Genomic DNA, 25727 nt, shown 5'->3' with positions numbered 1-25727 from the left:
AAAACATTCTTCAGGAAAATGTGAGAATATCTGTCTGTCAGCTAGAACTCCATAGAAGTTGGGTGATACAACAATGACCGAAAACACATAACAGAACGGGTTCAGAAAAATGAAATCCAACTTTTGGAGTAGCCAAGTCTGAGGCCAGCCCTCAAACCAAAAGACGCTATAGAAAGACTTGAAGAGAGCCACACATGAGACGACCAAAGAATATGACAGAGCTAAAGCAGTTTTGCAGGAAGAATGGGTTAAAATTCCTCCTGAATGATGTGCACGTCTGACCCACAGCTACAAGTAGCATCTAGGAGATGCTATTGTGCCAAGGCGGGGATCAACCAGTTAATAATTCCAAGGAGGTTTTATGGTTGTTCTCAATAAAGAGATGAAAGAATTGAAAAATTGAATATGAAAATAAGAATATGTTTTTTTTTTTTATTATTATTGTTTTACCATAGGCACAGCATATATGTTAATATTCTTGACTTATATAAAGTTCAGAACACGTTATGGTAAATTAATGGAGAAAACCGGGAAATTCCAAAGGGTTGACATACTTTTTCTTGCCACTGTATATGGATGAGGGTGACATTTTCTACACACGTCTTATTGTAGTAGAGCAATGTTGAAATATATTTCTTGATGTCCTGCTGAACACATAGGTTCCAGTTTGTACTTTGGAAGCAGTTCTGCAGTTCTGTAGCCACCATGTCTCCTACAAATTAATTTCCTGTACAACTACACTGCAAAAAACAACAAGCAGGATGAACATTGTAATGTTTTGTCTTTAATGAATGAAATGATACGAAGTTTCAGGTTTTCGTTCTTGAGCCATTGTCTTCATACATGTACCATATGAGCAGCTATTCAAGATAAAATGAGATATGCTTTTCATTTACATAATTCCCCACAATTACTCACAGAGATACTGTACATGTGTGTCCCGAATATGATTATTCTTATCAGGACAGGTTGTTAGATGCAAATATATGCTTCTTTGAATTTTCTCTAGAATTATCATTGTTCCTGAATTTCCCACTGGGGGAATTAAACGTTTAGCAGAGAAACCCATTTTTTCATTGTGTAGATTTCAAGTTGTACAGTAGATGCTCATATTCTAATAAAATAATATATTTAGAAAGATGTTACTTGTAAAGCCACATTTATTTGATTTATTTATTGATCTCCAGGATCTGGGAAAGAAATAAACAAGTTCAGTGCGAAAGTACTACAAGAAATATAAGTAGTAGTTGAACTAGTAGAACTACTATGCAAATGATAACAGGCAACAGGGTTTCCAGTTTGGGGAAACACTGATAAATTGATGATGGTGACGTTTTCCACAAAGGTGTTAAGATAAGAAAACCTTAATTTGTCCCACAATGGGGAAATTGCATTGTGGCAGCATCAAAGTACAAGTACACAGCAGAATGCCAAAAGTAGTAAAGATGTAGACATTAGAAATATTTATACGAAAAAATGTCTTAATGTAGTAGGTCAATGGTGACATGTATTCCTTGATGTTCTGGTGAAGAAGTGGGTCCCAGTTGGCTCTTTTAAAAAGTTCTGTAGTGATTCTGTCTTACAACAATACAAATTACTTTCCTGTGCAACTAAACTGGAATTACATTAGATTTTCTAGGAAACACAATCACATAGGTTTTTAAAGTTTAGTTTTAAAAAAAATTACTGACTGGTTTTAGCTCTTGTAATATTCTGTTGATACCAGAGAAACATCTATTCAAGATAAAATAATTTATTAATTTAGATGAACACAGTTGTACAGGAGAAGAATATTACTTTCAGGTCTGTATGTATTGAATATGATTGTTCTTGTCGCAGCCAGTTACATGCAAACAAGGCTCTTAAAATGCAAAAGCATGGGGATCGTTGACAATAGGGAAATCCATTTTCTTTTTATCTTGATTTTAAGTTGTGCAGCAGATGGTCACATTGTGCTCAAATGTTAATTTATGTGTAGTTATGTTCATTATTATAATATTAAACTCAAGTGATCATGTGGTTCGTTGGTTTGTTTCCACAACACAGAGAAGACTAAACAGTGTGTACCAGCATCACAGAACCGAGTCTTTACCTGCACAACACAACATTCATTTATTAGGACATTATCCAAGCACAACTGGTTAACTCTATATATAATTATACTTTGTAAGCTCTTAAACCTTGCACTGTAAAGTGCCTTTAGGTAACTTCTGTCGTGAATTGGCGCTATACAAATAAAACTGAATTTTATTGAATTTTTTGTACATGTAAAAGCAAAGTTGAATTGTTACAGTCATTGTACCGTTCCTATTATCAACAAACAATGACCTCATTTGAAAGTTTAACTATCTAGATGACTATTTCTATACATGGAGTGCATTTGTCCCCACACTGAGGGAGATGTGGGGTTGGGTAAATATTCAAATACAAAGTTATCTCCCCCCAAAATCAGATAACAGTGAGAATACATAAAAACCAACCAGAGTGAGCGACCGAGAGAGAGAAGACCAGAAACTGACAAAGGCACAAACAAGTGTGGAAGGAGAACACAGGAAAGAGGTAAGAGGCACAGAGACAAAAGAGGAATGATGAGAAGTGTGTAGAGCTTACATGACTCAATTTTGAAAACAGGGAATTGGTGTTTATAGTTTTGGAAGAGAAATCACGCTTTGGGATGTTAGTCAAGAGGTCCAGTTATAGAGTGGAAGTAACATCGGCTGATTCTTTGTTTTCTCCTCTGACAGTTTTTGATGATGACCCCTTTGAAGATGTGGTGTCTCCTGCCCCTCGCTGTCCTCCTCCTGTCCATCAGTCCCACAGAGACTGAAGTGGTGCAGTCCATGTCAGAGTGTGAAGGTTTTCTTCTTAATGAAACTCCACCCCAGGTTACCGGCATCCTGGAGGCTGGCAGAATCCAGGACCAGAAACGATACAGAGTCATCTGCCAGACTTACGAAACAAGAAGGTTTGTGACGCTGTATGACACCAAGAACGGGATCCCAGTGTTTTCGGCTTACAAGTACAGAGGTGGACAGAAGGAAAGAAAGAGGCCTCCTTGGAATATAGAGCCACAGGTACGCTTTAATTTCTTTGAATCATAAAAAAATAGTATAATTAACTTTAACCAAAGGCATACCAACCACTGTTCAGATTCAGAGACCAGGTCTTGTCAGGTCTTAAAAGTGTCTCTCTTTTTCTTTGCTTTCCCAAGACGTGGACTTATTGTTTTGTTTTTGTTTTTTTTATTTTATACAGAAAAATCTACTAGAAAATATCATATGAGTAACAATATTTAAAATATCATAAAATATGAAATTTGCAATTGAAATGTCAAATCATATACATTTCCAGTACTCCTGACTGATTTCTTAACTTTTGTAGCTTGAAGAAAACTTGACGGAAGCCGAAAAAAACAATAACATCAGGAATGATAACAAAAATTATGGATACAACAGTGGCAGCTGGCAAAGAATGGAGAGCAGTGTCAAATCGTTCCTGAAAAAGTACTGCATCAACAATAATGGTAAAATTGAAGCTTACGTAGTTACTGGAGCAAAGCCCAGTAAGGACAAGATGCTTAAGCATAGGGTAAATATACCGTCTGTGCTCTGGTCAGCTTTCTGCTGTTACAGTGCAAGTAAAAATAACTGGTTAGCAAGTGCACACTGGGGCAACAACGAAAACACTGAAGAAAATGCTAATGGTCGTCTGCAGACAACGACATTGAGAGAACTCCAGGAAAAACTGAATATTGAGGCATTTCCTGAAACAAAATGTCCTAAAGAAACTATTGTTAAGATAGATGACATAGATCAAGATGAGGGAAAGATAAAGACAAAGAGATTGTTCAAGGTAAAGGTGAAGGCAGAGCTGAAGACAAAAAATCTCATTTCAGGTAAAGGTGAAGGCAGAGCTGAAGACAAAACATCTCAACGTAACAGCAAAGTTCAAGGTAAAGAAAGGTAAAGACACAAAGACAAAGAGATTGTTCAAGGTAAAGGCGAAGGCAGAGCTGAAGACAAAAAATCTCAACGTAAAAGGAGAGTTAAAGATAAAGAAAGGTAAAGACACAAAGACAAAGAGATTGTTCAAAGTAAAGGTGAAGGCAGAGCTGAAGACAAAACATCTCAACGTAACAGCAAAGTTCAAGGTAAAGAAAGGTAAAGACACAAAGACAAAGAGATTGTTCAAGGTAAAGGCGAAGGCAGAGCTGAAGACAAAAAATCTCAACGTAAAAGGAGAGTTAAAGATAAAGAAAGGTAAAGACACAAAGACAAAGAGATTGTTCAAAGTAAAGGTGAAGGCAGAGCTGAAGACAAAACATCTCAACGTAACAGCAAAGTTCAAGGTAAAGAAAGGTAAAGACACAAAGACAAAGAGATTGTTCAAGGTAAAGGTGAAGGCAGAGCTGAAGACAAAACATCTCAACGTAACAGCAAAGTTCAAGGTAAAGAAAGGTAAAGACACAAAGACAAAGAGATTGTTCAAGGTAAAGGCGAAGGCAGAGCTGAAGACAAAAAATCTCAACGTAAAAGGAGAGTTAAAGATAAAGAAAGGTAAAGACACAAAGACAAAGAGATTGTTAAAAGTAAAGGTGAAGGCAGAGCTGAAGACAAAACATCTCAACGTAACAGCAAAGTTCAAGGTAAAGAAAGGTAAAGACACAAAGACAAAGAGATTGTTCAAGGTAAAGGTGAAGGCAGAGCTGAAGACAAAACATCTCAACGTAACAGCAAAGTTCAAGGTAAAGAAAGGTAAAGACACAAAGACAAAGAGATTGTTCAAAGTAAAGGCGAAGGCAGAGCTGAAGACAAAAAATCTCAACGTAAAAGGAGAGTTAAAGATAAAGAAAGGTAAAGATAAAGATACAGGTAAAGGCTGAAATACAGGTAAATTTAAACCTAAAACCTTAAAACTAAAATACTGAGCTATGATTTGGGCTGTATCATTAATTGACAAGTGCTTTGCTTAATGCATGATGGACGAAATGTTTGGTTGTTGGTTGGTTTCTGCTATTGATTTTCTCAAGTGGTTATTAGGCTCCTGATGAACTATGAATGTAGTAGAAGTAAAAGTAGTAAAAATAACTGCTAATTCTAAATTACATGATTAAGTGCTTTAAAATGACAATTTATTATTAATTATTATGAATTTTGTTTTGATCTACATAAATAAACTTTTTGAATTTGTTCAAACATGGTCGGTTTGCCTCAGTATTTGTTTTTATAATTCCTGCACTATTAAAGTATTCATACAGTAAGTCTACTGGACTCTGGTCTTCTTTAGGCAACTACCATGTTTACAACTCCATGGCGACAAAGTGGATTATTACTTATTTATTTATTATATATTTTGTCTGATATATCTGTTAAATCAATCTCCCTTTTAGTGGCTTCTCTCTGGTCACTATCACAAAAGCCTATTTGATAGAGAGTTACTGAGTTTTTTTTCATTTCTGCCAGGTTTTCCTATCTACTTAGATTACTTCTGAAGCTCTGTTAGACTGACCGTCGGGTTCCTGTTCCTTCTTATTCAGTTGATCCATTTGCCCAGATGGACAAATCTAGGAAGGGCCCTGGTGGTTTCAAACTTCACAGTTACTGAGGTCACTCTGGAACACATTTATGCATTCTTTATTTATTGCCAATTAAAACAAACATTAAAAATAATCATAGCTAATCTAGCACAATAATCAGAGCATCCTGGTAACTTCCTGCACATGTTTTTTATTTTGAAAATCTGTTACACTATTACACTTTTTTGCAATGCTCAGATCTGAGGGCTTTTAATTTGGAAGTAAACGCTCCACTGTGGCCAAACAGGAATCTTCTGTGACTTTTATTTTGAAGGTGAACACCTGTGGTCTGCTTGTGATGCTTCTAGCTAGTTTAATATCAGGTAAATCCTTTTCTCCTTTTAAATAAAGTATTCTATTTATAGGTATGTATAAGTATTGTAAACAGCTTCAGCTGCAGATGATCGGACTCTTCAGGAGAAATATATCTTTGCTCTTTAATTAGTTATATTACTGTTGGCTTTCACTTTAATCACCAACTGCAGCAGATTGATAAAAACCACTGTCTTGGTGCATGGAGCTGCTTCTTTGTGTAAATGTGTGTGCGTGTGTGTGTGCAAATTCAGCAGTAGTATCAAATGTAGAGGGGCGTTTGTGAGCGTGCAGTCGTGCATGAATAACTGGGCTAATGTGGAAGCAGAGGTTAGACGTCATGGATCAGGAGGGGACACAGACACACACATGCAGAAACCAGCCTAGAGGTGGCTGCAGTCAGAAGTCAGCAGGATGCTTCACAGCCTTCCAGCAGAAAAGTAATATTAACTGTAGTAATAGGTAAAAGTACTTTCAGCAGTGTTAGTCTTAGTAACAGTTTAGCTGTAATAGCACAAGTTTACCTGAGGGCTCAGTGATTCCTACATGACTGTAACCGAGGTAAAATAAAATCCTGTTATCTCATTTATATGAATTGTTTGGGAAATTGTATGCTTTTATTATACAGTGAAAAGTTGAGAGGCCGCAGAAAATCATTCAACTACTTCACCAAGACCAACAAGCTGCTTCTTCTTTATCTCATTTTCATAAAATCAAGGGAAATTGTTGTCCGAACTGGTTCATAAACAGTGAAGTGTAAGTACACAGTAAAATGATAACATGATAAATCTTTAAATCAAGTGAAAAGAGAATCGGTGACTTAAAGAAAAGGTCAATATTATAAGAAAGCGCCATGTGAGCTCTGTGGAGCAAATTCAAGTTACAAGTCTGTCAAGTCTGAATTCAGCTGCAGCCATCAAAGCAGCTATTGCTTGTTGGGATTAATTTCATCACCATCATCTGTACAATAAGTAAATTTAAAAAGAGGCTGAAGAGGAAGACAAAATCAAGCGTGACCAGCTACTTGTTTCTTCACAGTTACAGTGTGCTGGAACTTTCCAGCATGCCGCAGTAGTCAGGTATTAACGTCATGCGTCTAGTACAGTACACTTTTGCAAACACATCTGTAAGAGTGGTTGGAACATCTGCTGTTCAGTTGTGGTTCAAGTTTCAACTCTTCCAAAACACCTTCCCTGACACCTCAGTCTCTGCACAGGTTTTCAGGAAGCAAATAAAAGAGAGTGAGACATTTGCCAATAGTGGATTAGAAACATCAACAGAAAGGATTTTGTTGAAGCAGGTTTACATTGTTCTCCTGTAGCTTTAGATCAATATTTCAGGTAAAATCAGCACAGGTGAATCATGTGAAGCTGTGTTAACCCTGCTTTATACTGAGTTACAGTTTTACTCTCAAATCAAACAAGCTATAATGTGAAATCAATGAGCTCTGGAGACGCCCTCTCTTCTTTTTCTCCCTGGCCCTACATCCCTCTAAAGTAAGGTGATCTTTTCTAGTCAAAGGCCAAAGGTCAGAGACAATTTGTAACAACATGTGTATGCAACTTATGAATCTTTAATAACACAAGCAAGCTGTTCTGGACAAGTTGTTCAGCCTTTATCAGTTTATGAATCATTAAGAAGTTCAGTTATTGAAGAAAACGATTTATTATTGATAAGATTATGAAAGCCAATAATGACTGATTACATTATTGATTAGACCAGATAATGCAGCTGCTCAATTTCCACAACACTATTATGAGATTATGTTAGCCTGCCTCTCACATTTTCCACTTTTCTACGCGTCATGTTTTCCACCCGTAAGTTCAATTAAAGTGTTTTAAATATAAGAATTTAGTTATTGTTTTATTGGTGTTAAACAAAGTTTTAAAAACCTTTACACTTGGTCTTTCCCGTCCAGATGTCGTGGCGTTCGTCTTTCTGCTCCAAGTTTCGACACGTCTTCGGAAAACCAGCCACCAAGGAGCACAGTTATGATGGGGTGCCAATCACACGCAGCGTCCATGACAACCACTACTGCTCAGCCAATCCCTGCTTCATCGCCGTGGTGACAGAGTGCGCTGGGGGCGGCTCCTTTATAGTCCTGCCCATCCATCATGTATGTTGTTTTAAAACTTTCATCACTTTCAACCTGACGAGCACAAAAGTTACAAAGTTATGTAGTACTTTTTAAAATGCAATACAGACGTTTCACATAATAAACATATACAAGTTTAAATTTTTTTATTATTATTGATTATTATTTAATTATCAAAATACATTTACTGACTGAAAAACAAAAATGTAGAAAATGAAAAAAAAAAAAGAAAAGCCAATTTCAAGTACTTTTTACTTCTTACTAAAGTAGTAAGATACATTCGCACTGTACTGTTGGTCCGGTACTAAAGAACAAAAAAGCCCACTAAGGCCCACAAAAAAATTAACCAATGAAAATCACACATTGCTTTTTAGTTTTGGTTCAACAGAATTTTTTTAAAACAAACTAATGAAACTGGCCTGGACAAAAATTATGGTCCCCTTAACATTTTGTTGGCACAACCTTTTGAAGCAATCACTACAATCAAGCGATTTCTGTAACTCTCAATGAGACTTCTGCACCTGTCAACGGGTATTAACTATGCCAGTTGTCTCAGGTTTGAAGGGTGCCTTCTCCAGACTGCATGTTTTAGCTCTTTCCACAGATGTTCACTATGATTTAGATCAGGATTCATAGAAGGTCACTTCAGAATAATCCAGTGATTTGCTCTTATCCATTCTTGGTTGTTTTTAGCTGTGTTTTGGGTCATTATCCTGTTGGAGGACTATGACCTGTGACAAAGACCAAGCTTTCTGACTCTGGGCAGCATGTTTTGCTCAAGAATGCCCTAAAAGTCTTGAGATTTCATTGTACCCTGTGCACATTTAAGACACCCTGTGCCAGATGGAGCAAAGCAGCCCCAGAACATAACCAGGCCTCCTCCGTGTTTCACAGTAGGTACAGTGTACTTTTCTTTGTATGCTTCATTTTGGCATCTGTGAACATAGAGCTGTTGTGACTTTCCAAAAAGTTTCAAAAGTCTCATCTGTCCAAAGGACATTCTCCCAGAAGCTTTGTTGTTTTGTCAATATGCATGTTCTATTTTTTCATGATTTGCTTTCATCAGTAGAGTCCTCCTGGCGTGCCTTCTATTAAGTCCACTTTGGCTTAAACAGTGACTGATGGTTTGATCTTGAACTTGGATTTCACTTCTAATCACTATGGAAGTTTTTCTGGATTCTTTAGTTACCATTTGTATTTTCCTCTTATGGCCACGTCCTGGGTGGTTGGCTACAGTCCCATGGACATTAAACTTCTGAGTAATATGTGCTACTATAGTCACAGGAACATACAGATTTAACATGTTTGTTAGTTTTCTGTGGTCCACGTTTAGTGTAGTACACACCATGATACCAAACAGCACAGTGACCACTTTTCACCCTTTATTTAGACAGACTGACTCATTACAAGTTTGAATAAACCTATGATGCTAATTACGATAATAATAACATCTTTTCTAGGAGTAACATTATTTGTGTCCAGGCCAGTGTCATTAGTTTGTTTTCCCAAATCCTCCGTTGAACCATAACTCAAAAGAATTAATTTTCTGTAAACTTAACTTATTATTATTACTTTTGTTAGTCTTAAGTTATTTCAGTGACCTTTGTGTTCTTTTTTCTTTAACCCAAGGGTACCAACAATTGTGTCTACATGTGTATATTAACGATCAACCAATTTACTGTAAAAATATGTTTTGTTCTATTGTTTGTAATTTCTGGATATTTTACCTATGGAAGATAAATATGAAGTTGTAAATGTTTTTTGCTGGAGCATTTAACATAATTTTCATACATTTAGCACACAATGAAAAAGGTTAACATTAAATAATAATTATTCACCGCATGCACACTTCTATTTGCAGTATATTCACACAAATTTGGCAGTTTATGCACTTTCTACCCTCTCACAGATCAGCTGTTATACAGTACTAATGATCTATTTTTCATTTATATGAAAGCAATAGAGTGTTAATCATCATTTTAAAATGCCCGTGAGACCTGGCGGGTAAAATGGTTTTATGCTCTTTTTCACTCGCAGACAGGGAGGGTGGACCCTCAACACCCGAGGGTGTGCGGTCACAACGGTAGAGTCTTGGATGTCAAGTGGAACCCGTTTGACGACCACTGCATCGCCTCCTGCTCAGAGGATTGTACTGTACGTTCTACCTCGTTTTCTTTGTGTGTCTTTATGCAGAGATCTCTTGCTTCAGCAAAGGTCCTAATTGTAAAGAATGACTTATTTTCAGAGAAATTAGAAATGAAGGTTTTACTTTGAACTCTTTGGGTTGGTATTTTCCCTCTGGCCATCAATTAAGTTTTGATGTATAACAATGTATAATCAATCGTCTCATACTGCCTAAATTTGAGTCAATCAAATAATTTGGACTAGGTGAAGATCTGGGACATCCCGGTCTGTGGTGTCCAGCAGAACCTAACTAAAGCCAGGAAGACTCTGATCGGTCATTCCAGGAGGGTGGGGCTTATCGAGTGGCACCCAACCGCTGAGAACCTGCTGCTTAGCTCCGCCTACGACTACAAGGTCAGGAGCCTCACTGGTCAGTGTCAGCATCAGTCAAACACATTACATTTAATTTAATTTTGAATTACAACACGTCTGGTAACCTAGCATACAACCACATAGAGTACCTATTAGAAGTATTCATCCTCTTGGATGTTGCATCCTTTTATTGACATTATAAATCAATCACAGTCAATAAAAGTTGGCAACTTTGACAAAAAAAAAAAAAAAAAAAAAAAGGAAATATACCTCCTTAATTTAAGTAAAACAGGTTTCCACAAAGTAATGACAAAAATATATAATGTGCAGTCAGAGTTTGCATCAGTATTTAGTAGACGCACCTTCGGCTGCAATCACAGCATCGAGTCTGCATGGACAGGTGTCAATTATGCTTGCAAATCTGGACACTGGAATTTTCTACCAGTCTTCTTTACAAAACTGCTCAAGCTCTGTCAGGCTGCATGGGGATAGGGTGTGAACAGCCCTTTTCTAGTACATCCACAATTTTTTTAGGATTGAGGTCTGGGCTTTGACTCAGCCACTCCAGAACATTCACCTTGTTGTAGGTAAACTATTTCTGTGTAGCTTCCTGTATGCTTCGGGTCAATGTCTTGCTGGAAAACAAATCTTGTCCCAAGCAGTAGTTGTCTTGCCGACTGAATAAGATTGTCCTCCAGGATTGTCCTATATTTTGCTGCATTCATCTTACCCTCTACCTTAACAAGCCATCCAGGGCCGGCTGCTGAGAAGCATCTCCACAGCATGATGCTGCCACCACCGTGTTTCACAGTGTGTTTGTGGTGATGTGCAGTGTTTGGTGTGCTCCAAACATAACATCTAGTCTGATGGACAAAAAGTCATTTTGGTCCCATCAGACCAAAGAACTCTCTTCCACTGGACCATGGAGTCTTTCACATGCCTACTCAATTCATGAATTCATGAGTCTTCTTCCACTGTGGCCACGCTCCCATAAAGCTTTGACGGGTGAAGAACCCGGTCAACAGTTGTATGTACAGTCTCTTCTATTTCAGTTGCTGAAGCTTGCAACTCCCTCAGAGTAATCATCGGTGTATTACTGGCCCCTCTCACTAGTCTCCTTCTTGCATGGTCACTCAGTTTGTGTGGACGGCCCGTTCTAGGCAGATTTAGACATGTGCCATATTTCTATAATTTCTTGATGATGGATTTCACTGAACGCCAGGGGATGTTCAGGGCCTTTTGTATCCATCCCCTGACTTATGCTTTTCAATGATCTAATAAGGTCAGTCATTTTAAGGGGGGTGAATATTAATGCACTCACCGATTCACCTTACATATTTGTATTTAATTGACATTACTTTGTAGAAAACTGTTTTCACTTTAACATTAATGAGTTATTTTTCGGATTTTTTTTGTCAAAGTTGGCAACTTTTATTGACCATGATTGATTTATAATGTCAATAAAAGAATGAAACTTCCAAGGGGGTGAATACTTTTTATAGGCACTGTGTATGTAATGCTTCACTGAGATCCATTTTGCTAACAAATGTAAAGTGAACTCACCTACTTTATGTTAAACTGAGACATTTTACCACATTGAGTTACATTCATATTTGTCTCTTTAGCTGCTTAATTGCTAGGCACCAGCTGTATTATTGTATATGTATATTAGTATTCATAACTAGTGGTCACCTCTGTCGCCTTTTTTAATAAAAACATTTTTATGCTAAACATGCTAAGATAGCCAACCCAAATAGCAAAAGCACTAAACAATAAGCAGAAGCTCACTCGTAAGGGCTAAAATGTTATTTGACTGTTAGTATTAAAAGCATATTATCCCCTCTTCAATTAATAAAGCATATTATATATGTATATATATATATATATATATAGTAAAGTATTTTCATTCTTTATTATATTGGTTAAGACTGATTTAATTAATCTGTGTTTCAGTGTGTTAACTCACGGTCCAAGAGATTTGTGACTTTGGTTAATTTTGTCCCAGGTTCTGCTCTGGGATGTGTCCCAGGAAGGTGCAGTAATCCGGTACCCGGTCCGGGTTGTTCTGATGCCCATCCACTGTCGTTACCCCTCAGAGATGCTGTTATTTTCTGTCAGCTTCAGCTATGATGGCAGCAGGCTGGCAGTCACATCCAAAGACAGACGGATTAGAGTCCTGGACCCACGAACAGGAAAAATCTTGCAGGTGTGTTTTCTGAAGTGTTTGCGTGTCCTCAACAGAAAACAAAAATTTTAATAATGGCACTACTGTTCCTGCAGGTGTCCAGCAGTAAGTCACACAGGGCCAGTAAGGTCTTATACACTGGAGGGTTGAAAATGCTGCTTTCCACAGGCAGCTCGCCCTGGAACCACAGACAGATCGTCCTCTGGGACCCTGTGAGAGACACAGTTTGGTTTTATTGTTACATAATGTATGCATTAAACACTGATTAAACTCATCTTCTTTAACATCCATTGAAAATGTTTAAAAATAATGAGGCACAAAACTGAGGAGGATTTGCTAAATCAGGCATAGTCAAGAAAACCACATAATTTAGTCCAGTCCAGATAAATTAGCTTAATTCTTCGAAATGAAAGCATTTTATCAACATATAATAAATATCTTCTGCGCTTTGTATCTCCTTGTCAGTCTGTCTATGTGCGTCTGTTTGCAGGACGACTTATCTGAGCCTCTCTATGAAGAAGACTTGGACGGGTCTGCAGGAGTTCTCTTCCCATTCTACGACCCAGACACACACATGCTCTATTTGGCTGGAAAAGTACAGTAACAAACATAAACAAAACGATTGCATGTACTCACACACAGATGTTTGTGACTTTGACTGAGGTAAAGTGTCCTGTTGCATTCGTGTGCTCCAGGGTGATGGGAACATCAGGTGCTATGAGCTGAGCGCTGAGAAACCTTACATCAACTTCCTGATGGAGTGCAGGTCACCGCTGCCACAGAAAGGACTGGGTGAGATCAACACTCAAATATGCAAAATACCAAACCAATTCTCAAATTCCTGTACATGCTATGATTTTTAAAAAGTGTCGAACTGCATCATATCAGCTACAATGCTAGATCGGTGTATTTCAGACACTCAAAGACCAACATCTTTGGGAGACAAATGACATCAACTTTACATCTCACTGCAGGGGTGATGCCAAAACGGGGACTGGATGTGAACGCCTGTGAGGTTTTCCGATTTTATCGACTGATCGCTGTCAAAGACCTGGTGGAACCACTGTCGATGATCGTGCCACGGAAAGACGTCAGGAATATATATTTATCTCACTTGCATGTAATAATTTGTAGATAGAGAAAGAGAAAGCTCTTTTCAAAGTCAAGGAGGGGCAACAAGACAGGTTGTGGTGTATGTCTTTGCAGTCAGGAATTTTCCAAGAGGACCTGTATCCATTGACAACTGGAAACCAGGCTGCCATGACGGTTCAAGAGTGGCTGTCGGGGATGAACAGGGGTAAGTGTCTTTGAACCAGAATGCCAGAATGAACAGCTGACAGAGGCTGTAGATGCAGATACAGTGTGACATTTTCTTGTCTCTTACATCTCTTCACCAGGACCAATGCTGATGTCCCTGAAGCCTGGGACTGAAGTAACAAACCCGTACCCAGAAACCTCTGCTGAGAAAGGGGTTGTGAGACAGCTGAGCTCCTCGAGGTTCCAGATGTGCCCAGCTGTTGGTGCAGTGACTAGGTCAAACATGGTCCTTATGGAGGAGGTAGAGCACAGTAAATGTCTAACTATGATCTGAGTCATTGAAAAAATTAAGAGTTTTAGATTTTTGGTAGTAAATTCAGTTTAAGAAAAATGTGTCTGACCACCTCTTTACAGTTCACCCAGAAAGTTAAAGAAGTTTGAAATCTTTGCAAATTTATTTAAAAATCACATGTACATCAGTATTCACAGCCTTTGCTCAATAGTTTGTTAAACCACCTTTAGCACCAATTAAAGCTTCAAGTCTTTTTGAGTATGATGCTACAAGCTTGGCACCCATTTCTGGGCAGATTCTCCCATTCCTCTTTGCAGTACCTCTGAAGCTTTATCAGGTTAGATTGGGAGTGTTGGTGTACAGCCATTTTTAGATGTTTCCAGAGATGTTCAATCAGGTCTAAGTCTGGACTGTGGCTGGGCCACTCAAGGACATTCACAGAGTTGTCCCATAGCCACTTTGTTATCTTGGCTGTGTGCTTATGTTTGCTGTCCTGTTGAAAGATGAACCGTCGCCCCAGTCTTAGGTCCAGAGCTCTCTGGAACAGGTTTTAACCAAGGATGTCTCTGTACATTGCCGCAATGATCTTTCCCTCGATTCTGACTTGTCTGCCAGTTCCTGACACTGAAAAACATCCCCACAGCATGATGAGCTGAACCTTCAATGCTGCACAGCTTTGTTTGTAGCCTTACCCATGTCCAACAGACGGACTCCAATCAAGTTGGCTAAACATCTCAAAGATGATCAGTGAAAACAGGACAGAATTCAATTTTGGGACTGTGAATACTTTTATACATGTTTTTCTGTTGTTGTTTTTTTTTATAAAATTGCAAAGACTTTAAACAAACAAGTCTTTCACTTTGTGATTAAGGGCTATTATTTCTCGAATTGAGGAAAATAATGAATTCAAATTTGGAATTGGCCTGTAACATACAGTGAATACTTTGTGGGTACAATGTAGGCTTTCATTAAAGAGCAGCTGGCCTACCAGGACGCCAAATACCCCAGAGACTTGAGTGATCTGTCAGTGTGGCAGCCAGATGAGACCCACATCCCTCTGTGGACGTACTGCTGCACCCCACACTGCTGCGAACCTGCAGAGAGACCACCACCGACAACAGAGAGCGAGGTGAAGCAGGAGTAGTGATTAGTGTCTGCTAATGTTCTGGCCAGAGTTTCTCCACCCTTTGTCCTCGTCTGCCATCAGTTAAACATCAATTTTCTTTTTCTTTTAGCTCCTTCAAGCATTTTACTGGCAGCAAGACGAGATTAGAGGCCTGAGGGAAGAGCTCAACCAGAAAGAAGTTAGTATTCAAACATCTTCAGAGTATATCATCTTCTATATTGAAAGTTAAACAGATAACATCCTAACAAACTGCATAGCCAAACAATAATATAAGTTTTAAGTATTTTAGCAAATCAAAGTGATTCTGGTTGTTTCTGTTCTGCAGGTGAGGATCAATCAACTGGAGCTGGAGATCAAAAACACCAGAAACTACATGAGGGCAACTTTCTAAATAAACCAATCAGAGTTAACAGTTGTCAGTACTTGATAATTTCAGTGTTCTTGACTTTTTGCTAAATGAACAGTCAGAATATTAAAAAGACTTAAAAGATCTATGAGTAATGTGAAGAAAACAAAAATCCTATTTAACCTGTTAAATTTATACTTTATATGTTACACCTGTCTCTTTTTTTTTTAAACACAATGCACAATGTCATTTTAATAGTCGAGTTTCAACCGAGCTCTATATTCCATATCATCCATATATTCATGGATGGAAGTGGTTAAAGGGAAACAAAAGTCCACAGAGGAAACACCAGAAGGAAAATGTTAAGATTTTATTTACAATGTCCTTTTTGTATGTTTTTTTGTTTGTTTTTACTTTAACTTACAGAAAGTAAAAAAAAAAAAAAAAAAAAAAAAAAAAAAGAAGCACAAACTCTACCAGTCAGTATAACGGTGAAGGAACAACTTGATCTCTCAGGAGAGAAACAAAAAAGAGGCATAGAGAGAAGAAGAGAGAGAGAGTGTCCTCAAACAGCCACACAACATTAAACAAAAACAACTTCCTTGAAAAAATATTTCATTTAAAAAGCTCTGTTGGCAAAAAAAGAGAATAGGGTTTGCCCTGAGCGCGCTCGGCCTCGGGGGAACGGGAAGGTACAGGGTTTTAATGGGGGAAGGAGGGGGATCCGGGATGTCTGCCAAGTTTGACTGTCTGTTGTTGACATCACTGGGCTTTGTGGGTGCACAGTGATGACATCAGAGCTGCTTGTTCAGTCCCAGAGTAATGATGTCACAGATGATGGGAAAGGAGGACTCTGAGGGTTTGTTTTCCTTTGCATCCCAAAGGTGCCGTTAGCTCCCTCATGTGCGCTTGTTCTGTCTCCTAAACACGATTAGTTTTAAATTTGTCCTCTGGTAAAAGATTTGTTTTCCCCCCACACACGGTATGTTATCTAAACTGAACATTACAAAAATGTGATTTTAATGAGAATCCTTTGTTCAGAGGAAAAGATCAGAAACTTAAAAGAATTGGAAAAAAAAAAAAAAAAAAAAAAAAAATCAGTTCAGAAAATGTATCTTTACAAACTGGACTTCAGCTGACTCTCAGCTTGGGTGCTTTGATTTTGAGCTTCTTACGACTGGTGATTAGTTTACTTGTTGTTAACGGAGTAGGAATTCCCATAATGTGCTTTTCTGGTGTTTTCTATAGAGACAAACATCTTTCTAAACGCAGCAGGTCACCAGACAAAACCAAGTTTCAGCCAGGTTTTAACAAAAATTATTAAACTGACTGTGTTAAGTTGTGTATTGGAAAATCAAATTTAAGCGACGGTTTGTTAAATTTGCTTTTACCCACATCAGAGTCACTACCGGGTGACATCTTGCCTTATTTTCTATTAAACAATGAGAAGATGTATAACTTCATATTGTCAGGTTTAATGTCCTGGACAACTGGAATCGTCACTTAATTTGATTTTAAGTTAGTCAACAGATAGTTTACTGTGACGATCAAGTGAGGGTCTCAGTCATTTTCCTCGGATTTCAGCTACTAAAATGTGACCATTTTTTGCCATATATGATATTTTACTGATTGTCTTTGGATTTTGGTTAAACAAAAGTCATCTGAAAATAAGGCTGAGAAACTGTAACAGGCATTTTCACAGTTTTCTAACAATTCAAAGACAATAAGTGGCAGATATCAAATCTTTTAAAGTTGTCACATGTTATTCCTGAGTTCACAAACATGCGCTGCCAACACACAGATTCCAGAAAATGTTGATTATATTGAATATAATTGTCGGAGGGTTTGTAGAACATGTATCGCATTAACATTATTACTAGATCATGTAATCTGTAGTTTATTATGAATCATGGTCTCTGCCCATCAGTAGAAGTGAATGGTGCCAGCTATTAAGATACACTTAAGATATATTAAGTGGTGGAAATATGGTTAAAAAGAAAACTGAGGACTGGGACCAAACTTGTGGGAACAAAAAAAAGACAAAGAAAAAAAAAAAAAAAAAAAAAAAAAACGTTAAAAATGACGTTAATGAAGTCAATGGAAGTTGTCCAGTCTGTGAGAAAGGAGCTGACAAGAGCGCAGAGGGAGAGACCAGTGTCAGAAATGGGACGCAGCCCAGGAGTCGGTCAATGGGGAGGGTTACAAGGAGTGGGGGGGGGTGTGAGTGTCACCGGGCGAGAGGTCAGAGGGGTTTGCGGGGTCTCTGCGGGACCTCATTCATCATCTTCATCGTCGTCCTCATCGTCAGGATCCCTCTTCCTCTTCTCTCCTTTGGCTGGAGACGAGCCCTCATCTGTAGAGGAGACGATTGGTTTAATGTCAGCAGAAAAAAAGTCAAATATCAACCCAAAGGATTTATCAGCTTGATAAAGCCAATATCACACATAGACTGACATTTAAAACATGTCCACTGTCATAACTAGAAAAGTATGAAAGATAAATAACAGTAACTACTAAGTCATCATAACACACAATCCAGATAATCAGCAAATATATAATTTAACTTAAGCCTCCAAAGAACATTTGTGAACAAAACTGAAGATAACAGACTTTAAGTTCTGCAGATACCCTGTCACTAAATAATTAATTACTAAAATACACTGCCAGTCCAAAAAAAACTACACACTAATATTTAGTTTGACTCTCCTTTAGCTTTGATTGCGGCATGCATGCAGAAGCTTTCAATGCGCCATGGCGTGTCACAACATTTATTTTAGTGCAGAATTGCATTAGATTTTGTATTGTACTGCAGCAACCCCAGATCATAGCACTGCCCCCACAGGCTTGTAGAGTAGGCACTGGGCATGACGGGTGCAACACTTCACCCCCCTCTCTTCTTACCCTGATGCTCCCATCACTCTGGAACAGGATAAATCTGGATTCATCAGACCACATAACCTTCCACTGGACAGTTCTTAACCCAGTTTTAGTAGTTTCATCAATCTCCTGAGATGTTTTCTTTGTTTGATTCATGCCATTAATTTTACCCTTCTGAAACAAATTAACATCTTTTCCTCGACCACAGGATATTTAAGAAATGAGAAGCTACTCACTTCGTCAGTTCAGGTTAAATAACCTGTTGCCAGCTGAAACATAACCATCCATGGAGTTATTTTCCAGTGGGAGGCTCTTATCTATTTGCTTAGTTAAATCAAGGTGGTCATTTTTCTTTGGTCAGGCAGAGTATTTGCATTATTGTGTTATAGTCCTAGTAAATATCAGGAACTTTCTCTAAACTCTGAACATGATAACAACAATAAAACTATATGATAAAATGTAAAATACACCAATAAGTCTGGACACATCTGATACAGGAGGCAGACACCAAGGAGACAAACTGCTACTGACCGTCATCATCCTCATCATCTTCGTCCTCTTCATCTTCCTCACTGTCCACATCTCCATTCACCTCTCCATCCTGCAGAGAGAAATATCGTTTAATAAGAGGTTTCTGCTGCAAGACTCGTGCATAAATCTGAACTCTAAACCTGATCTCAGATTTGCTGATTAGACACAAACACCATTAACAAACATTGGTAATTATTTTAACTTAACGAGCACCCTCTGCTGGAACAACACAAACACTACACAGTTCGATTCTGCAATAATACAAGTTAGTACACTTCCCATATTTGTTTTTTTCCCCCCTTGTGGGTAAGTTTGGGATCAAATAAAATATCTCTCTCCCACAATAAGTATTATAAAATAAGATACAGAGAATGTATAAAGACTAGATATACTACAGTTACTGCAATGAAGTAACATTAAATCTGCAAAAATATGTTTAAAAGACCAAATTATTCTATTACATAATATTATAAATGTATCTCAATAAAAATATAAAAAGTTTGTTGGATTTTGATGTTTCTACTTGAAGCGTTACCTCGTCATCTCCGCTGTCTTCATCATCGTCGTCGTCATCTTCAGCCACTACGTCCTCTTCATCCTCCTCTTCCTCCTCCTCGAAGTCCTCTGACTCACCCTCTGGAACACAAATAAAAAATTATACATTATGTATTTAAACAATTTTTTTTGTATAATAGTGTTTTCTAACATCCCAACTTATAAAATAAATTAACTGCAATTGCAAATTTTTCTATTAAAATGTCCACCACTTTGCTTCTTGTTCTCCCATTTACACACGCAGATGGAGCAGGGGATCGAACCACCGGCCAAACGATTAGTGGTTGAATTTTCAGTGTTTGTTATGACGAAACGAAACAGAAAACATACATACAGTGCATTAAAGTTGACGGTTATGATGTCACTGTTAGGTCCATAAGTGGAACAAATATAAGTCTTTTTGGATTTTGTTGTCCGTACATTACAAAATCGAAATTGAAATGAAACACTCAACATTTACACTTAGTCAAGACTTTCAGGTTCAGTTCAAGGGATGAGACAAAACTGTAACATTAATGATTCAGGAATTACAGCTGATTTTATTCAAACAGTCCCTTTAGGAGGCTCCTTTAATAACGGGTTGAAAATCCTTTGCAGTCAATGACAAAGTCAAAGTGTGCAATCCACAGACACGACCAAATTCTGAGTTTCCTTTCTGAAGATGCTTTGCAGATGCCTTCAGTTGCTGCCTCTTTGCGGATCTTTCTGCCTTCAGTCTCATCTTCACTAAGTGAAAAGCCGCTCTGTTGGGTTGCGATCAGGTGACCGACTTGCCCAGTGAAGGATATCCCATTTCTTTGTCTTGAGAAACCTTTGGGTAGTTTGTTCTTCTGCAATATGAAGCAGCTTTTGGCTGAATATGAGTTATTATACTTCAGAATTCATCCTGATACTCGGCAGTCAGGTCTTCAGCAAACACCAATGACACAGGCCATATAAGCCCATATCACAACACTGCCTCCGGCATGTTTGACGATCCTTTGATGATCCTTTTTTCTTCCATACGTTTCTCTTTTCATCATCTTGATAGTTTATCTTGATTTCTCCAGTTCAAATAATCTTATTCCAGAACTGGGTATATCTTTTTTTTGTGGCCCTTCTGTTCTTGAGCGCTACCAGTGTTTTTCACCTCGGTGTTAAGCCTCTTTCATAAAGTTCTTCACCATGGACAGAAATTTGTGGTCATTCATGGTCCTCCAGGTCTTTTGCTGTTACTGAGCTGCTAGTTTGTTTTTTCCAAACGGTTGTACTGGCCACTCCCGATGTTCCTGCTCACTCTCTGATAGATTTGTTGTGTTGTCAGCTGAATTAACTGAATTTCACTTGCATACACACCTATTCGGACTGATCTGTCGGTAAAGATTCTCAGTTGTCCATGTGAAGTTATCTGGAAGTTGAGTCATGCCAACTGGACTTCCATCTTGTTAGGTCCAAACTTTTCACTACTCATTCAAGTAGATTCTGAAGATAGTTGGAGCTACTTGGATGAGTAGTGAAACGTTTTAATCCCAACCTCCAGATATTTGGACTCATGTTCCAGAGTTCCAGTGAAAAGCTACCACATGCAAATGCAACACTCAGAACCGCCTCCAGTTCTTTTGTCTGCTCGATACGCCGTGAAGTAACAGGGGAACAGGACACACCTGGTCATGCAACTGCTTGTCAGCTGTTTGTTGCATTATTAAAGATGAAAAATGGGGCAGTGTGTATGAAAATGGCTGCAATTCCTGAATGGTTGGTGCCATAGTTTTGTGTCATTGAACTAAAGATAAAATTGTCTTCACTCACATCTTGAGGCTTTTATTTTAAATTTAATGTGGTGGTGTTCAGAGGACAAGTTCAAAAGAACAAATTTGTAGTTTGTTACATTATTTATGGACATAACTGTACATTTACTTATTACCAGTATTGAATAAACACACAGCTAAGAAAGTCCTGTTTCTGTTTATCCATTACTAGGTTTCAGCTCTCCGTGCGTTACAGTGTAGAGTGAACGAACAGTAACAGTACTCAAGCAGAGCCACAGAGTAAATCAAATAAGTATTAAGCAGGTTTTACAGGCATCAGTTGGTCCTGCTGTATCCCTGACACTGAGCGCTCACCTTCCTCATCCTCGTCCTCGACTCCGTCTCCCTCTCCGTCAGAGTCGGACGCCTCGCAGTCATCGATGTCGTAGCCGTCCAGGTAGGTGAGCTGGGGCAGGAGCTTGAAGATGGACTCTCTGTAGTCGGCCAGGTTGGTCACCTCGCAGTTAAACAGGTCAAGACTCTTTAGCTGGGGCAACTTTTTCTGAGAAGAACAACAGATGTGATTATACACCTGGTCTGTCAGTTAAAAAATTTTACTGAATTATAGTTTATTCATTTATTAATGTTTAAAATAATTAAAACAAGAACTGTACTTAAGCATTGAGATGCTAGTTTTAGGAACTGAAAACAACAACACATTAATTATTAATGAAAACAATGGTACAGAGTGTATTCAGGCATTCAGGAACAGAACTAGTGTCATGTGTTGTACTTTTAATCCTAACTCAACCCACCAGGGGCTCCAGGGTGCTGATGTCTTTGAACTTGTTCCCACTGAGGTTAAGGTGCGTTAGGTTCACCAGGCGCTCTGCCAGGACCTCCAGACCCCCTGATATCCTGTTGTCACTCAGCTCCAACTGCAGACGGAGAACAATTGATCAGTTAGTTGTTGAAGTTATGTATATTTAAGACAATCAGTACAATGTGTAATGTACATAACAATGTTTAAATTTTATTTTTTGTCCAGTTCGTCTAAATGTTTATTAACTGGGTCTTACACATGTTTGAGTCTCTTACCTTTTTGAGTTTGCCCAGTTTGGGGATGTCTGCTACACTGGTCAGGCCGACATTGATGAGACTCAGCAGCTCCAGATTGGAGAACTCTTCTGTGATGCCTTCGATCTTTCCCTCACTGGAGCGACAGTTGTCCAGAACCAACTCTGTGACCTGAGAAAAACAAACCGGGTGGAGTTAGTCTGGTGACTTTATTAATTTATCACGGTTGGAAATCGGTAACAGATACAATAAGGCACCAAAAAATGAAAAAGAAAAGATTACCATTGAAAACAAGATACAGCAGCACAACTCAACTCTACGCATGACTTAAGATAGGGGGAACATTAAAAGCTCCACAGTACTGATGAATAAAACAAAGGGTTTCGAAGCTGTAATGTTTCAACCGAGAACAAAATGGCGACATCTGCTGGACAAAACCCTTAGAGTTTCGCAATGCATTATCTCTGAATGGTCGCTACTGGGCCAGGGAGTGAAAGTTGTTAACCTTATTCAGTAGTAAAGTGAAACTTGGATTTCTTTTTTTATATGAATGACATTTATTTTCCAATTTTTACTCACCATCACTTCTAATAGTACTGTTTTTCATGTGTTTCTGGCTAAAAAAAACACACAAAAAAAAGAACTATAAACTCTTGGTGACCCATGATCTGGCTGCACTGTCACAGTGGTGAAGCATCAACAACGGCACGCTGGGAAGATTTTATGTAACAAAGTTTAAATGAATCATTTCCACGTTTTAAAGATTAAGCTGCAGCTGTTATTGTTTTACTGCTGATACTTGAGTTCTGTGTTAAAATGACTAATCCTCGATGTCTTGTTTAATTATGACTAATTTAAACAGTCGTTTTTGACTTACGAGCCGTGCAGTTTGGAGATAAAGGCGGAGTTTTGTTCAGCAACTCACTTTCAATGGGCAAGATGACGAGAGGTGAAAACCACATTTATGGCAGTTGGTAGATAAAAGACTAAGAAATGAAGGTATTTTCCCAAAGTGTGTGAAACACGAAAGAGGGTCAACCTGTTTAACTGTTGCTATATTATAACTTCACCTACTTAATCAAATCTGCTTTTAAATGAGAGTCAATATTTTGGCACCATTTATTAAATGACACTCTCTATTTATTTAGATTTATCTTACAGTGCAGTATTGATTAATAGCTACTTTCTGAGTCATATTTAATGATAAATCCTGTATTTTTGGACTGATGTTTGTGCAAAACAAGCCATGAAACCTAACATTAGGCCACAGCACAGGAGGCGTCCTCGCAGTGAAGGAGTCCTGCACAGTTTCATGTTGGGACGGGTCCCGGACCGTCTGTTTATAAACTCCCTACACACGTGATGATGCTAAGCTAGCCCACTTGCTAGGACTCTGGTAACCGTCCCGCCGCTGGTCTCTGCTTTATTATCCCACCCGATGGCCCCACAACTCATCCCGACTCGGATCGGACCGGTTTATAGCGGGTTGAGGTCGTAGACCAGGCGGGTTTGGCGAAACCAGAACATACGACGTAGCCACTTTAGCGAGTTAGCGCTAACACGCCGTTGGCTGCGCGCCCATAGCACGTTAGGGAAACGGGCTCCGGCTAATACCTGTAGCTGCGATAATATCGCTGATGTAATATTAAAACAAAAGCGGACGGTTGCGGAGCTGTTTAAACATAAGTTTTGAGTTTTTAGATGCATATATGAATATTTTATCAACACTAACATGTAAGTGGAGAAATATTTATTTCCTGCTGAAACGATAAAACATCGTGACGAGTCATTTTTGCTAACGTAACGGGCCACTAATTATACAAATACACCCCTACACCAGCTATATTTATTAATCAAAGTAGCTACACTAATTTATTTTGATGAATGTTAATATTCACGACTATATACACTGTAAATATAATCCGCATATAACTTAAAAATAATGCGGCTCCAGACATTAGCCAGGCCCGTGAGACACGGATATGCGTTTCAGTGCCCGGCCAGGAGGCGCATGTAAGAGTCGTTTGGCGCAAGATGTTAGTGAGAGATAATATCACAAAGTGATAATAATAATAATAATAATAAGTGAAATAAGAGCGAATTAAGTACAAATATCGATAAACAGCTGCGTAGCCGGACTGTGTACAGGAGCTTAAACGACCGTAGGAATAAACTTTGGCCTCCGGAAGTGAGTTAAATATGTAAATGTAGCTGTTGAGTAACTAAACATCAGCCCACAGTTTATAGCAGCTTTGAGCCAAGTTGTGAGGAGCAAACAGATATTTGGGCACTTTTCGGGACCTGCAGACGTCGCCATGTGCTCGCCACCCCTCCTCCTCCTCCGGCCGGTCAAGTTTACACCGCAGCGTCTCCGATAAAACTAAACAAACGTGGGTTCAACTCACCTCTGTCGGCGACCTGTGCCTCAGCTCTAAGGAGACCCTCTTCTTCATGTCCATTTCGTCTGGTTGTGGCCTGAGTTTCGTGTTTGTGCAGCGCAAAAAAGAAAAACACACACTAGTTTCTTCTCGACCCTCTCTTCAGTATCAACACGCGGAACCAGTGTGAAGCTAGCCACGATAAAAGCGTGCGACTTCCGGGCACGGCCTTCAAAATAAAACTTTAACAAAAGCGGAAATACAACAAGTGCGTAGAACACGCGTTTAAAGCTGGATTTGAACATCACTTAAACTACAATGGCATCAATACGGTTTATGTTTTATAGCTTTAGTTTCTTTAATTAATTGATACTTGAGAGTAATTAATTAATTAATTAATTTGTTTGTTTAGATTGATTAATGATTTGTCCTACTTACTCGAAATGCGCTGCATAGCTTAAATATTTATATTGTTATAAGCGAATTATACTAAAGTCAATTTTGTAAGTAAGTAGGTTTCAAGTTTTTGTAGTTATAACTTTTTTTTAAAGCAGACATAAAAAGGAGTCACAGTGAACAGTACAATAAAAACACAGTATAGTAAAATGTAATCTTTCTTAAACTCGTGCTATTTAAAATCACACTCTACACGTCTCAGGTTTCTTATGGCCCAAATAAATTCAGTTGTAGGTCTTTTTATTATTATGCGTGGTTTCTCTCTATACAATAATTTTGAAGGAATTACATTCTACTTCCGGTACCTATCTATTTTATTCCGTCCAACTTATTAGAGCGTGAAACGTTCCTGCAGACTCAGTGGGTGAAAAGTGGGTCATGCTGTTTGCTGCCTTTATTGACCCTCGAAAATATCACAGCTTAGCACAACACATATTAAAAC

General features: G+C 38.4%; 3 protein-coding genes across 3 annotated transcripts; 2 read left to right on the top strand and 1 right to left on the bottom strand.

The window, feature by feature from the left end:
• The first annotated feature begins 1789 nt into the window (after window positions 1-1789).
• Window positions 1790-4882, top strand: LOC117153006. Its single transcript, XM_033326540.1, has 4 exons — window positions 1790-2559; window positions 2745-3074; window positions 3382-3852; window positions 3896-4882. Exons 2-4 carry the CDS (start codon window positions 2751-2753, stop codon window positions 4880-4882), a joined length of 1782 nt encoding a protein of 593 aa, XP_033182431.1. The 5' UTR covers window positions 1790-2559; window positions 2745-2750.
• A 1551-nt stretch (window positions 4883-6433) lies between these two features.
• Window positions 6434-15845, top strand: LOC113168351 (coronin-2B-like). The gene is made up of 14 exons (XM_026369369.2): window positions 6434-6448; window positions 7806-8003; window positions 10020-10136; window positions 10371-10520; window positions 12484-12684; window positions 12759-12875; window positions 13154-13258; window positions 13359-13455; window positions 13638-13753; window positions 13870-13960; window positions 14061-14221; window positions 15174-15341; window positions 15448-15516; window positions 15664-15845. Exons 1-14 carry the CDS (start codon window positions 6434-6436, stop codon window positions 15727-15729), a joined length of 1671 nt encoding a protein of 556 aa, XP_026225154.1. The 3' UTR covers window positions 15730-15845.
• Window positions 15846-16114: 269 nt separating this feature from the next.
• Window positions 16115-25034, bottom strand: LOC113168654 (acidic leucine-rich nuclear phosphoprotein 32 family member B-like). The gene is made up of 7 exons (XM_026369695.1): window positions 24857-25034; window positions 22473-22622; window positions 22190-22312; window positions 21750-21936; window positions 19628-19728; window positions 19093-19162; window positions 16115-18037 (listed from the first exon to the last, which is right to left on the bottom strand). The coding sequence occupies exons 1-7, from the start codon at window positions 24908-24910 to the stop codon at window positions 17958-17960; spliced, it is 765 nt and encodes a 254-aa protein (XP_026225480.1). The 5' UTR covers window positions 24911-25034; the 3' UTR covers window positions 16115-17957.
• Window positions 25035-25727: the final 693 nt, after the last annotated feature.

This window comes from Anabas testudineus, chromosome 18, assembly GCF_900324465.2.
Source record: "Anabas testudineus chromosome 18, fAnaTes1.2, whole genome shotgun sequence".
Lineage (NCBI taxonomy): Eukaryota > Metazoa > Chordata > Actinopteri > Anabantiformes > Anabantidae > Anabas > Anabas testudineus.
Note: the sequence above shows the minus strand (reverse complement) of the source record. Positions and strands in the feature narration are given on the sequence as shown.